The sequence below is a fragment of the Drosophila bipectinata genome, chromosome 4, assembly GCF_030179905.1.
Source record: "Drosophila bipectinata strain 14024-0381.07 chromosome 4, DbipHiC1v2, whole genome shotgun sequence".
Classification (NCBI taxonomy): Eukaryota; Metazoa; Arthropoda; class Insecta; order Diptera; family Drosophilidae; genus Drosophila; species Drosophila bipectinata.
The window spans coordinates 14,272,255-14,286,510 of NC_091740.1; the positions used below are offsets into that span (position 1 = coordinate 14,272,255).

At 40.8% G+C, this 14,256-nt stretch overlaps 1 protein-coding gene and 1 long non-coding RNA gene across 3 annotated transcripts in view; both read right to left on the reverse strand.

Annotated features, from left to right (window-relative positions):
- Positions 1–7,651, reverse strand: part of LOC138926862 (uncharacterized) — a 118,251-nt gene extending 110,600 nt beyond the window's left edge. The window contains exon 1 of the long non-coding RNA XR_011443542.1: positions 7,073–7,651. This is a non-coding gene — a long non-coding RNA (uncharacterized lncRNA). The remainder of the gene's footprint in view (positions 1–7,072) is intronic.
- Positions 7,652–9,806: 2,155 nt separating this feature from the next.
- fuss (SKI family transcriptional corepressor fussel) overlaps positions 9,807–14,256 on the reverse strand; it is a 208,480-nt gene continuing 204,030 nt past the window's right edge. For both annotated transcript variants that reach the window (XM_070282413.1, XM_070282414.1), the window contains exons 5-6: positions 9,955–10,307; positions 9,807–9,896 (exon numbers count right to left, since the gene is read on the reverse strand). In XM_070282413.1, the coding sequence (XP_070138514.1) occupies positions 9,887–9,896; positions 9,955–10,307 (363 nt within the window). In that variant the 3' untranslated portion in view covers positions 9,807–9,886. The remainder of the gene's footprint in view (positions 9,897–9,954; positions 10,308–14,256) is intronic.

The following is a 14,256-nucleotide window of genomic DNA, read 5'->3' on the forward strand; positions in this document are numbered from 1 at the left end:
GCTTAACAAATTTCAAATAGCTTAATGTGTACTAACAAATCGTTTCTCGAGCGCCCCTCGGTCGTCTGGGCCTCTAAGCATTATGATGAATACAGGAATGATAGCTGATGCTCTTATTGATGCACAAGCCATATCCAAATTCTGAAAGAGCGCGAAAAAAAAAAAAAAAACTGCAGGAGCAGAATCCAGGAGGATTAACGGGAGCTAAAGTAAGTATAAAAAGAGGCCCATTGGATCGAATCTGAACGAGTCTTTTTAGGAAGCTTGTAGCGTTGAGTTGGAGGACCGCCTTTGGAGAGTCCAACAGAAAATCGCAAGGAGAGCGTAAAAAACAAGTGAGAAAAGAATCCGTTGCAGACGGTTCCTCTACAAGCCCAGGGTATCAGATTCAAATTGCGCCATTCCCGAACACGGCAGGAAGCCTTGCAAGGAAGTGAGGAAACTCCATGCAACTCCCAACTCCGGATACCGCACGATCAGAAAAACGGCAACTTCCAATCCTGGCTCGCAAGCGCGGATGCGCGGTGAATTCCAGGTGTAGTGAGGTGGCAGTCTGCATCCAAACTCCCAATCCTGTTCGTTACACACTGCGCACTCCATGACGCGGGAGTCGGAGTGAGCAGAGCTGGTGAGGGTTCCAGTGGTCAGTAGAGCCGGGTTGCTCTTAATCGCCGATTTTTGTCACTTCGGTATCGCGGGTTGAAAAGTAAGAGTAGAATCCGTTTCTTTGGTTCTTCCACTTCTACTTACTTCTACGCTCGTTCTTTTGATGGTTTCTCAATAAGCTCATTGCGTGGCACTTATTTTTTTAAAACAATGCAGCAGAAAAACAGCAGAAGAATTAGACAATTCAGGCTTCACCATTGACAAGCACTCCGATGATTAGCCCAAAAATTAGAGATGCTTTTACATCAACGAAGTATTTAGAGATGGCCGAATCATCAGACAGGCAGTTAATTCGGATGAATTCGCTAGACCCAGGACTGGTGAGGAAAAAGACATAGTGCTAGATACAATTCCTTTAGTTGGGGAATTCTCTGTAGATAGAACAATGTTCGGTAGCTAAAAGAAAAATGTTGAAAGGGTCCCTGTTCTTTGAGAAGGACAAGAGAGCCCAAAAGATACTGCCTTCTTATGATCGCAATCCGTAACAAGATTATCGGATTTCCAAAATTTTTTTTTCTAAAAATAAGGAATTTAAAAACTTTCGAGTATCAGATGTGTTAATTATTTTTTTTTTCGGATTCCGCCATTTAGGTGAAAATCTATCCTTGATACTATTGACCCGTACCAATAGCTTGCACGATTCAACGATAAAATTTACTCTGGGTCCCCGTCTGCTCCTGGGCAGTTAGGGCACTCTAGACTTTCATCATGTCCGAATCTGTGGAGATATTTTCTGTACCACCCGTGGCCTGAAAAAAACTGGGAAAACCGTGGTCCCTCTTGCCCTTTGGAAACGTCTTCTTGCACGCAGGCAGGCGGTCCTTAATCGCTGAATGTCCTGGTTCCACCAGTATTCTGATGCTCCTCTTCTACAGGGATTTCTCCTAGGCATGGCGCTGTCGCAGGCATCTGCAAATGATCCTGAAGTCTACTCCGTTAATATCTCCAGGCGTTAAAATCTCCTCTGATGACCACCGGCGATCTGCCTCTTGCACCCGCTACCAAACTTCTTAGCATCCTTATGTAGCGCGAAATGTTCCATCTTGGCAGGACGTAGCAGCTGTAGAATGTAACACCTTTTATTTTGGGCCGGACAAAACCTTCGCTAGATGTCCTTTACTGGGATAGGAGTATCCCAGATGGTTCCGAGATGAGGACTACCTGGGTCTGCTCATTTCTGACCGCCTGCCTAAGCAGCGACTGTGCCGTCTCGCAATGGTTAAGGTTGAGCTGGGTGCACTGAAAAACTGATGACAGTTTTCCCTTTGTGAGAGGGCGCTTCTGAACATCGGACATTTTCCACTTCCAGCTATGTGTACCGCTTCCTTCCCGGCGTTTCTGCACCCTTTAGTTCCTCCGCGCAGTCTTTAGCCATATGACCGTCCTTGCCACATCTCCAGCCCGTTCGTGAGTGGACGATGGTGCTCTGACATTGTTTCGCCATGTGTCCAAACTTGAAGCATCTGAAACACTTAATGACTCTGATCCTTTCTCTGAGTCTGCACCGCACCCAGCCTTACTTTAGCCAGCCTATTTTTAGAGTATTACAGACTAGTGAAAAAACTGAAACTACTGAATTCAGGTCCGCATCTGTGGTAGAGGCATAAGCTCAAAGCAAATTGCATGACATTCAAATTAAACGGCTCGCTGACAATAATTTGAGGTTTCTAGCTTTTTAAGACATTCGAAACACAATCACAACAAGGCGAATTTGAGAAAAAAACACAAATTTTATTATCTAAAATATCTTCTAATCGACGATGCTGCAAATTTGGTGCGACATCTAACTATGTTGTAATAGCGTCGAAGAGACTTAATGAAAGATTCAATCGGCCAGGGCACATCGTGAATTTATTTATGGAGCAGTTTATAAAGCTGCCAACAACAACAAGGTCTGATGCAGTAACCTTGCCTAAGGTGTCAGACAGCGCAAACGAAATCGTGCGTGGTCTAGATGCCATCGAGGAAACAGGAAGAGACTGTTGGATCATCTATCTGGCGCTGGAAAAACTGGACGCAATTACTGGACGCACCCGCGATACAACTGCAGATAAAACGGAAGCCTCTATTGGTGACAAATAAGAAAGAGTAAAACACATTCGTTGGTTGCGCTTGAAAAAATCAAGTGCAGCGAATTTAATTCTACAGAACATCGTTTTTTTTTTATGTTCACTATTCTTAGGTATGTCTGCAGGGCAGCGAATCTGGATAGCCAAGGAAAACTCTCTGAAAACTCTACAATTGTCTGAAAACTGGTCATGGGGTCAGAAAGTGCAACTCGGCGTTCAAGTGCAGACAATCGTTCAACAAGCATCGTTCACTGTTGCACCTGCAATGTAAGCAACACGCTATTGTCACAATCGCTTGAACTAGTGAGGATCTGATGATCCCATCGCACAAATCTCAACGGTGACTTTAAGACACATCGCACAAACAGAAACTGGCTCCACAACAATTTCACAAGACACTGCAAGTTCGACACAAGCAAATGGATGGAACAGAAGCACCTGGTCCAGGGCGTGGTCAACGTTCACAATGCTAGAACTCAGGCACTTTGTTTGCCGCGTACGCCATCCTGGAGTAGATCAGAGCAGACACAACAAGGCTCACGTGCATCATCATAGGAAAGGCAGAGCATCGACGCGACTGCACTACAAGTCTTCAATGATCTGCAACTGGCACATTCACAAGTCAGCACAAGTGGTCTAATCGATATTATTTTGGGCAGCGACCATGTTTGGAGTGGTTTTCTTGGGAAAATGATCTACGAAAACAAAGGAAGGCTGATAACTATTTCATCAACCATCAATGGGTACATCATGGAACATTAACGATTTACTTATCACTGATCTGATGCGGATGAAGTGGACGGACAATAGAAAAGGAGCAACAAACGAGAGCAGACGTGTAATAATATACTTTTATATGTACAATAGACTAAAAAAGTTTTTAATAAAATATATAATACATATAATATATAATACATGGCGACGAGGTAAACAAAAAACAACAGCAACAGTGTTAACGTTTCAAACAAAACAAAGTGTTGTGACGAAATAATTGGCGCAGTAGCAAGCCTTAAGAAACATGGAGTTGCAGTTAGTAGTTCCATTACTTTTCATTTCATCTTCACTTTCGTTTGTAAAAACGAAGAGAGAAACTCATTTGCACAAGAAGTTAACAAAAATGAAATGCATTGGTGATTTAAATCAAAGAGTACGAAATAATTGGTGTTGCCTTTCTGAAAAAAAAAGGGTACTTCCAACGAAAAAAAAACATCGATGTTTGGAAAAAAGCAAGTTTTGTTGCAAATTGTTAATGCTAGTTTGTTGGTGCTAAATAAAAACGTACGAAGCTGACTCTTTCAAGGGCTATACAAAAGTATGAGCCGCAAGAATATGCTATAGCATATTAGTGTACATCCTAAGAAACCTAGTGTAGTTAGTGTACAACCTAAGGTTTAGTGTATAACCTAAGAAAAACTGATTTTTTAAACAATCTGAGTGAGTCAGATAAATATATACATATAATAGATATAAATATGTATATTTTAGTCCAAAGCAGAACTCCAGTTTTGAGAGTCATTTGTTCAGGAGTACATTTGTTGAACAAATGTTCAGGAATATTTGCCCTACAGAAGGAGAACGTTTTGCCAAATTTGTGTTAAGATTACGTCATCAAATTCAAAAATGTGACTTTGGGGGCTACTAAGGTAGAAGTATAGGAGTTTCCGCTAAAAGACAAGATAATAGACAGTTGGGCCAGGGTTGAGCTAATAAAGAAACTTCTGGGAAAAGAAAACTTTGTCTCAGGTGATCGATGCCTGCCAAGTCGATAAAGAAATTACTAAACAGTCCGAGATAATGCGCTCAAAGTCAGAAACCGAAACAATACGGAAAATCTTTGGAGGCCACGTGAAACTAAATAAAACACTTGAAGATGTGGTCGTAAAGGCCACATTACCACTACCAGTATTCGACACCTTCATGACCAAAAGCGAAGGGCAAAAAATATTTCACACGACTAGACCTGCATATCACCAGTTAGAGTTAGATGAGAGCAGCAGGAGCATAACCACTTTCATTTCATAACCCCTCTCGTTCTATTCAGGTACAAAAGACTTATGTTAGGCAGTAACTTTGCTCCTGAAATTTTTCAAAGAAGACTTGAGGAACTTTTAGCATCATGTACCATACGAATGTGATGAACGGCATCGACGATATCATTATTTTCGGAAAATTTAAGAGATACCATGGCAAAACAGTTCAGAAAGTCAAAAATATCAAAAAAAAAAGGAAAATAACGGAATTTTAAACGAGGGAAAATATGTTTGGGAAGCACAAGAATATTAATTCCTAGGTCATATATTTTCGCATAAAGGAATCAAAGTAGATCGTGAAAAGGCCGAAGCGATCCTCTCATTGAGATATTCCTACAAAAAGGAGGAGACTATTTTGTCTTGTTAACTATTTTGGGAAAATTATTCGTGACCTGGCGAATTGCATAGGGCCTTTAAGGCAACTGTTGAAAAAGAAGAGCCTATTCAATTGGGGCAAAAAAAAAAGGGGAAAAAGTAGAAGCTTTTGCAGATTTAAATCAAAATTTGGCTTGAATACAATGTTTATCATATTTCGACCCAAACAAAAAAACGCGCCTTATCCGGGGTAGAGAAACGGTACTCCCAGGCCGAAATGGAAAGTCTTAGTATAGGCGGTTTAAAAGTTATGTTTTTATTTAGCCGGATTAGAATTCGAGTTTGTGACGGATCACAAGCCATTAGAAACTATTTTCAAACAAACCTCTAACCACCGGTCCGAATAAAACGTTGACTTTTGCGCTTTTAAGCGTTCAAGTTTAAAGTGATTTATAAAGCTGGCAGGGAAAACATTTCAGACAGCCTATCTCGACTGTGCGATTTACCTGAAACCAATTCTAGCTGGAAAATAACGGAAAGTAACATATTTGAAGTTATTGAATACACTGTACCACCATTAAACATTAAAACATTAAACATTTCGGAGATAGCATTGGATGCTGATTTGTTTGAATGCCAACTCTTGGGATAGCGATTCATTAAACAGTTTTTATCCATTTCGGTACAAAATCTCTATGTTAGAAAAGATCCTGTTACGGGGAACACGAAAATTTACAGCCATCACTGATGAAGAGAATAAAAGTAGCTTATCTAAACAAAGCTTATTTCCGAAAAGACATTCAGCAATTTATTTAAATGCATAATGTTACTCTGCACAGTACAACTAGAACCTCTCCCTAGTTCCTCATGTTTAATCGAATGATAAGGGACAAGATTCAAAACGTGCAAAATGTTTCCAAACGTGCACATTCCAAACGATTCCAAACGTGTACATTTAAGGGGTTATATAGCTTTTTTTATTTTCAAAAAATCGAAAATTTTTGTATTGCTTTATCTTGAAGAACAACTCCTTGAGAATATTTTTCCAAATTTTCATAGAGATTGGAGCAGTAGAAAAAAAGTTACAGCGCTCCTAACCGCGAGCCTTGTCGCGGCCTTGCACTGAACTTGAAACTTTAAACGCGAATATCTCGAAATGGTGTTTCTTGAAAAATGACTTTGCGGTGACATGGATTGGTGGAAAACTACTGAACCGATTTACTTCAAATTTTTTTTAAATGTTCGTAATGAAATTCTTCTGTGCTTGAACGATCGACTTTTCACGCACAAACTTTTTTTTCGCCGAAATGAATTTTTTAGTAAAATTTTTAGAGACCAAAAAGTTCATTTTTAGCATAAAACGTTCCCGTATCCATAACAAAAAAAAAATTTTAAAATCGATCGTTCAAGCACAAGGAATTACATTAAACTAATGAAATTTTTTTTACTTTTATGGTTTCAGTTGGCCTGTTTGACCTGGGGAACTGTCACCGCAAGGCTCTAACAAAAAGAAAGCCTCTAAGGGAAACAGCCACCCTTTAAAAACTATTTAATATTTTCCCACCAAATTTTGCACAAACATTGTTAATAAAGCGTTCTATCAAAAAATTAAAACATCCGTGTAGTTAAACAATTGCTACATACCTAAAAAAAATCCGAACTTTCCTCTTTTTCTTCGACAAAGAAGGTATATAACCCCTTAAACATTCGTCGGTGGACATTCGTCCCGAGCAAAGCAACACATCGTCTGGACTTAAGCTCGTTAACAAAGTAGGGATATGAAAACCGGTGCGAGAAAGTGTCATTGAGAGAGGCGATGGTCCGTGCTCTGAAGCGGATTAGGCGGACGGAGAATAGAAGCAACAAGCCTACAGCAGACGTGTGGTAATATACTTACATATGTACAATAGACTATGAACGTTGTTAATAAAATATAAGAATTGAAAAAGGACTATACATGGAGCTAGTTACGGGTTAATAAATACTACTTACCACATCATCGTGTATTGGGTCAAAATGTTCCGTCAAAACTGAGTGGGTGAAAAAACATAGAGAATTTGAGAGAACCATGTGACGAGAGGATCCGTCAGATCCTATCAAGCACTTTCGACTTTGCACGCTGACTTTTGCAGTTCAAGTACTGGAACAACTGGCTGCTGACCATCGGAGTAGTTTCCAACTGCAGCAAAATATTTGATGGAAGATTTCTAACAAGTCTTCTAATGGAGGATAACAAGGAATCCTCAAAATAATCGATCAACGTTCTAGGGCTGCACCCTAAGAAGGACACATTGTCGTACACTGTAAATTTAACAAAGAGTCCAAATTGCACCAAGAGGCAAATGTTGTCGGATTTCTCACGTATTTGACCCTCTTGGTCTATTGGCTCTCATCGTAATTCAATTAAAAAATACTATTTCAAAAACTCAGGCTATTGAATTTGAACTGGGATGACGAACTACGGAAAACTACTTGTCGGATGTCTCACGTATATTTGACCCTCTTGGTCTATTGGCTCTAATCGTAATTCAATTAAAAAATACTGTTTCAAAAACTCTGGCTATTGAATTTGAACTGGGACGACGAACTACGAAAAAAAATTATTTGACAAGTGGTTCAAATGAATTGAACAGATTTTCAGACGAAACGACGAAAGCATACGCAGCCGTAGTGAACAGCCGAATGGTTAACCAGGATGGAACCATACTTGGTAGATGGTAGCCATACTTGCAGCAAAGACAAGGGTGAAACCTTTAAAGCAGCGATCTCAGTCACGCCTGGAACTATGCGGCGCCCTTCTTCTGAGCCAACTTTTGCAATACATCTTGGCTGGATTTAAACACAAGGACGTGCATCATGGAGCGACTCCACGATAGACGTTAAGACGTTTGTTGGGAACGTGCGTGCATGGTGACATGAAGACTTGGAATCGAACCCAGCAGATTGTTGTTCCCGGACCTTAGGAGTATCTGAATTCATTGACATCCAATTGTGGTGGAAGTATTGGACGTCATGAAGGAGCTGAAGGACAAGTATCAATTATTAGTAAGGTTGAACAATTTTCACAACTGTTCTTGTCTGTCACACAACTATCGATTAGTATTTAGGTTTTGGCTCATATTTTCATCTTTATATTTTTTATATAGATAAGACCTAAGATAGTGGATATTTGAGTTATCATTCCCTAATTAATCATAGGCACACATTAACATAAATACACTATACAGATAACGAACTAAGTAAAATTTAAAACAAGAAAGAAGAGCTAACTTCGGAAAAAGCCGATGTTGATATACCCTTGCATTTAAAATGGGATATATATCGCAACCATCGGATATAGTTTGTCGATCCTTATGAGAATATCATAATAAAACCAATTAATTACAATAAAATATCTAAAAGAAATCCCAAGCTTCTATCTTCAAAAATATCAAAGTTGGTATTTCTGCCAAATACCATTTCCGATCGTTCAGTTATATGCCAGCTATAAGATATAGTCGGGCGATCGTTATGAAATTAAGAAGGTCGGATTTACTAAAAATAGAATCTGTACTAAGTTCCAGCTTTTTATCTTCAAAAACACAAAAGTTGGGTCATATCCGATCGTTCAGTTATATGGCAGCTATAAGATATACTCGGCCGAAAGAAATTTGGTAGGTCGTTTTATTTTGCCACACATCGCACTCATGCAAACTCCGAACCCTCTAACTCTAAAAATACTGAAGTTATAGCATTTCCGATCAATCAGTTACATGACAGCTATAGGATATAGTCGGCCGATCCGGGCCGTTCCGACTTATATACTGCGTGCAAAGGAAAGAAGGGTGTGTGCAAAGTTTCAAGACGATAGCTTTAAAACTGAGAGACTAGTTCGCGTAGAAACAGACAGACAGACGGACCGACGGACAGACGGCCATGCTCATATCAACTCAGGAGGTGATTCTGATCAAGAATATATATACTTTATAGGGTCAAAGATGTCTCCTTCACTGCGTTGCACAATTTTAGACAAAATTATAATACCCTCTGCAAGGGTTTAAAACAGTGGTCGGCACCCCAATACATTGATATGATTTTAACGCATAAGTGTTAGTTCCGAGTAGCAGAAAGTAGGCTGTGAGCATGACGATTCACACATTTACACTGTGTGTGTGTGGCAGAGCTCGGGCAGAGAAATTTCCTATACCCTCGGGATAGGGCCGTGCCGACCTCTGGTATAAAAAGAAAAGATCCCAGAATATGGACCTTTATGGACTTTTTACTTCAGGAAACATAGTAAGTCCTATTTAAAATATGTATCCTAACCATTTTTATAATAACCGAGCAGAACGAGATATGGATTAAAGAAAACGGAGGTGCACACAAAAACGCTGTAGGAATCAAAAAACAGATTTTATATAAATATTTCAAAATAAATAATAATATAAAATGTATGGTCTCGAAAAAACAAATTTACGGTTTTTGCCCGATTTTTTTGCTTAGAAAAGCCGTTTAGTTTCAGTTAACCGTGTGGGTACTGTTTGTTGTTGTAATGATTGGGGTGATAGGGGACACATAATCGCAGGCTTAACTAGAGGTGTAAGCACGATTAAGGGAAAGTCAGTCACATTTCCTTTATTTATTTTCCGGAATTTTCCGGAACATTTTATAACTTGTTTCACTTTCACCCAAACTATCTCAAACTAAACAAATTTAGACAATGGTTTGAATAAAAATGTTTTCATTAAAACAATACAATTTTTTATTACTCATTCTGATCAAACCAACAGAGAAAATGCTTAAATCTTCGGCTATATATGGGTTCTGTTAAAATATTCTAGGTGAATATAAAGTTATATTTTTATTAGTTTTGAAAATAATAATTACATAGTTACTTAAAATCTACACAAGCTTCATTTGCACTACTATCGTAATAACATAATGGTCCTACATTGCTGACTGGGTAAATCCATTTTTGTGATTCGGTAAGGGATTTGGAGCTGATTAACGTTTCATAATTGTGTAGTGGACGAATTGAATGATGCTGCGTATTGGTGAAATTTGAAAAAGCGACTTGTTGTTTTATTTTTAAACTGCATTCTTGATCTTTAATTGTCATGGATTTAGAGTAAAATGTATCTTTAATTAATTTTGAGTTTGTTGTTTTTGAAACGCTTCCCTCGATAATAGTTTTGGAATTTTTACGGTGAGTTTTTGTTTTTGAATGTCTGTCCAAATCATCCTTTTCCTGAAAAAAATATTTTATTTTGAAAGGTTATTAAATTTGAGAAAAATAACGACTTAATGCTTAACAAGAAAGGAAAGCTAACTTCGGACGGAGCCGAAGTTTATATACCCTTGCATTTCAAACCGGCTATATATCGCAAACATCGTATATAGTTGGCCGATCCTTATAAGAATATCATAATAAAACCAATTAGTTACAACAAAAAATCTAAAAAAAAAGTCCCAAGCTTCTATCAGCTATATATTATTTGACAGCTATAAGAAGTAAGTCGACCGATCGTTATGAAATTCGGTAGGACGCATCAACTGACCAAAAATATAATCTGTACGAACTTCCATCCTTAATCTGTTCAAACTTTCTATTTTAAAAACACGAAAGTTGCGTCATTTCCTTTTGTTCAATTAGGCAGCCGATCCTCGCCCGATAATCGGCCGATCCTTAATCGGCCGAATAGCACTCATGCAAAATCCAAATTTTCTTACTCTAAAAATACCAAAGTTATACCTACCTATAGCTATACCATTCCAGTCCAAGATCCAAATCGGATAGTTCTATCGGGCGATTTGGATGAAACTTTTGAGATATAAATTATTTATCGCTGTTCACGGCAATGCACATGGTGGCAAGCCGCATAAATTAGCGTGTGCGTGAAATCACTATATATAGCGTCAGAGTTAAAAATGTTCTGTGTGCGTCCGATTTCAATGAGTCATATATCAAACGAAAGGTATGGCTCTAATTAGATAATTTTTTAGTCAAAAAATTTGCCAAAAGTCTATCAGTTTAAGAGAAATTTGCGTAAATGGGAAATGATTTTGCTTCCCAATAAATATATAAAATATTTTTTTAATATATTTTATGGAAACAGGTGCCTGTACGGTTGTGTCTCTGCCGTGGATGATGGCTAAACGCAATCGGCCAACCCTCCAGTTTTAACCTGGATTATTGTGATAAGCGAGCTATCACAATAATGGACGAGCCCCTTCCCGTCTACTCGTGGGTTCAAAACATGAATACTTCAAACACAAAAGCCAAAGTGGAAACTTCCTCAGAAAGTCCGGAAATGGGGTCAATGATCCGTCAAACTCCAGGGACCACCGAACGGCGTGGAGAGGAAGATTTCCGGGTCAACACCTGGGCGGTATCCACCCCAAATCGAGCGGATATTATAAGGTGGGCAAGAGAAATCTTACCCGACATTCAACCGGCATAGGCGGAAATGAGGATGGAGTAGACACCTCTACTAAAGAGATCGCGCAGGGTGCGCAACGGCAGAGGTCTACCGAAAAAGGAGCGCCCAAGGCCCTTCTTCTTCGCCTTGGGCGCTCCTTTTCAAGCCGCAGCCGACTAACCGTTTGTTCGCCGAAGATACGATGGGCAGAACACTCATTGAAGTCCTTGACATTGGAGTAAGCTTCATGGAGAAGATGCTGAAAAGCGGAGGAATTTGAAGATGCAGGCTGGCATCAGGATCAGGCTGGTCAAGGCGATAGCATACCAAGACGCGTGATCGGTGTACCTGCACAAGCAAAAGATAGCCACGCTTTGAGAGGTCTACCCCGGTGCAAAGCTGGAGGTGGTTGTCTAGGACGAGACCCGCAGACCATTCTGGCGGTGCTTAGAGGATGCAATCCGACACTTCCCACGGCGGAATGGAGAGTTGTCAAGGTGGAGAATGCGGTGGGACTACGGAGGCTAGTTTTTCTCATGCTAAATGAGGATACTGCAAGGATCCTGAAGGAGAAAGGACACCATATTAAGTACGGCTTCGAGCATGTTCCGGTCCGGGTTCACAAATCAGATACCAGAAGCCAGACTGGAGGTATCGAGCTGGAGGCAGAAGTTCCAGATCCAGGCTTGGACGAGCCGACCAAAGAAGGGCGCCCGGATGAAAAGGAGGGCATCCTGGAAGTGTACATCCTGAGAAAAGCGACTTGGCAAAGGCTCTTAGGATTCTCTGCGGAGCTCCATGATGGAAGCAGAGGATACTGTACTGGAAAATCTCAAGGAAGTCTCTCACAATCTTGCAAATAAGCCTTCATTACAGCAAGGCGGCATCAGTTGCACTCCTACTCCACCTCGCCGAGAGGGGAACTGGCCCTCATCCAGCAACCCTAGATTCTTGGAGACAGGATTTTTGGGTTGGGAGTGTCGGTGTACAGGCTTTGTAAAGCCGATACAACAGGTAAAAGGCGAGCCTGAATCTTCGCATAAAAGAACCTTAATCTCTTTTTGCTACCTTATTTCAGCAATGAAGATTAATAAGCCGCAGCAATAGAGAGCCTAAGGAGGCCGCTAAGGGTATACTCGGCGTACAGGGGCCACGACCAAGATGACCTCTCCCCGCACTCGCTGTTCAAACAGCTAATGGAAGACCTGGAGAAGCACAACGCTAGCAGTACTGATAGCAGTATTCAATCCTCAGCTAAAAGATCGCAATCCTAGGAAGGCAACCTGGGAGCTTTACAAGACTAAATTGACAAAACTAAAAAGATCCTTGGGGGAACCTCCAACAAGGGACCTTAACAACATGGCAGATTTTAACTCTTTGAGGGGCACGCTAACGGTGGCTTGTGCCAAGGCATTCAATAGAGGCTGTCTTAAAAGTAGATTGGGCAAAAGCAAGTCGAAGAAACTACAATGGTGGTCGCCAAAAACTTACACCCTTCAAGACCAAGGCCCGAAAAGCCTTTAATTTCGCTAGTAAGGCAAACACAGAGGTAACCTGGGAGGCGTATAAAGCGGAACTCAAGCAGTACAACAAAAAACTGAGGAATGTAAAGGGCAAAGAGGAATACCTGGACCAGGTTCTGCACAAGTTCTTTTGTACCCTAAATACTTTTTAAGGGAACTCGAAGACCTCCCGCCCGAGAATGATCCTCGCCATCACTGCACCTAGTGTAAGGTACTTTAAAATCTCGGATGGTAGTTGGACCACGTCTAGCAAGGAAATCCTAGAAGCTCTCACAAACGCACCCACAAGACTCGAGTCCGGTCGAATATCTCTTAAGTAATAAGAATCTTAGTTGGGCGATAAGCAGTTTCAAGCCCTTTAAATCTCCAGTCCCTCTTCCAGAGCTAATATAAGGTCATGGATCAGGAAAATCTTTACAGCAATCTTTTGAACAGGTGTTGTACCAGAGACGTGTCTACGAACGAAGGTTGCCTTCATTCCCAAAGCGGCAAAACCATCGCACTGCTCCCCACGGACTTCAGACCAATGAGTCTGTCGTCCTTCCCTAAGATCCTTAAGACTTAATCTACATCCATCTGATCATCAACCCAAATGACATTTCGGGATCACAGCATGAAGGACTCTGTGTGACCCCATATCGGACAAGCTGACCGTTCTCTCAATATGGCCTAGAACGTTAATCCATCCACGGGGAAGTGGGCTAGTGGCCTGTCCTATCAAACTCCATATTTAGGGAATGGCTTAGAAAAACCCAAAGAATGGCGGATGACTGTCGCAGAACGACACTAGGTGCCCCAGTGACTCAAATGGATACGAGTGGTCAGTTTTTCGGATCGCCGCCACAACCTACCCTAACAATGACGTTAAGAACAAATTGGTCAAATTGGTAGGTTAGAAAAAAAAATTGTAAAATACCCAAAATAGGCTTTAACGATTGAAATCACGTTTTCACGCATACGTGTTACGGGGTGGTATACGTGTGAGTTGGGAAGTGCGGGTCGACGAAAGCGGACGTGCCACGCTCCCGAGCGCCGCGTCCGAACACGGCTTCGATAAGAAAAGGAGTGGTTGAAGGGTGACCGGCCCATTGTGTACTGACTCACCTGCCGAGTGAGCCCAAATACCTCCTGAATAGGACATTAGATCAGACGGACCGCCAAGCGCCGAGGTACGAGGCGCGAAATGGCATTCTCTTTCAGGAACTCTCTTTCTGACACCTTTCTTCTGGTATATAGAAACCAAACAAACGTGGCT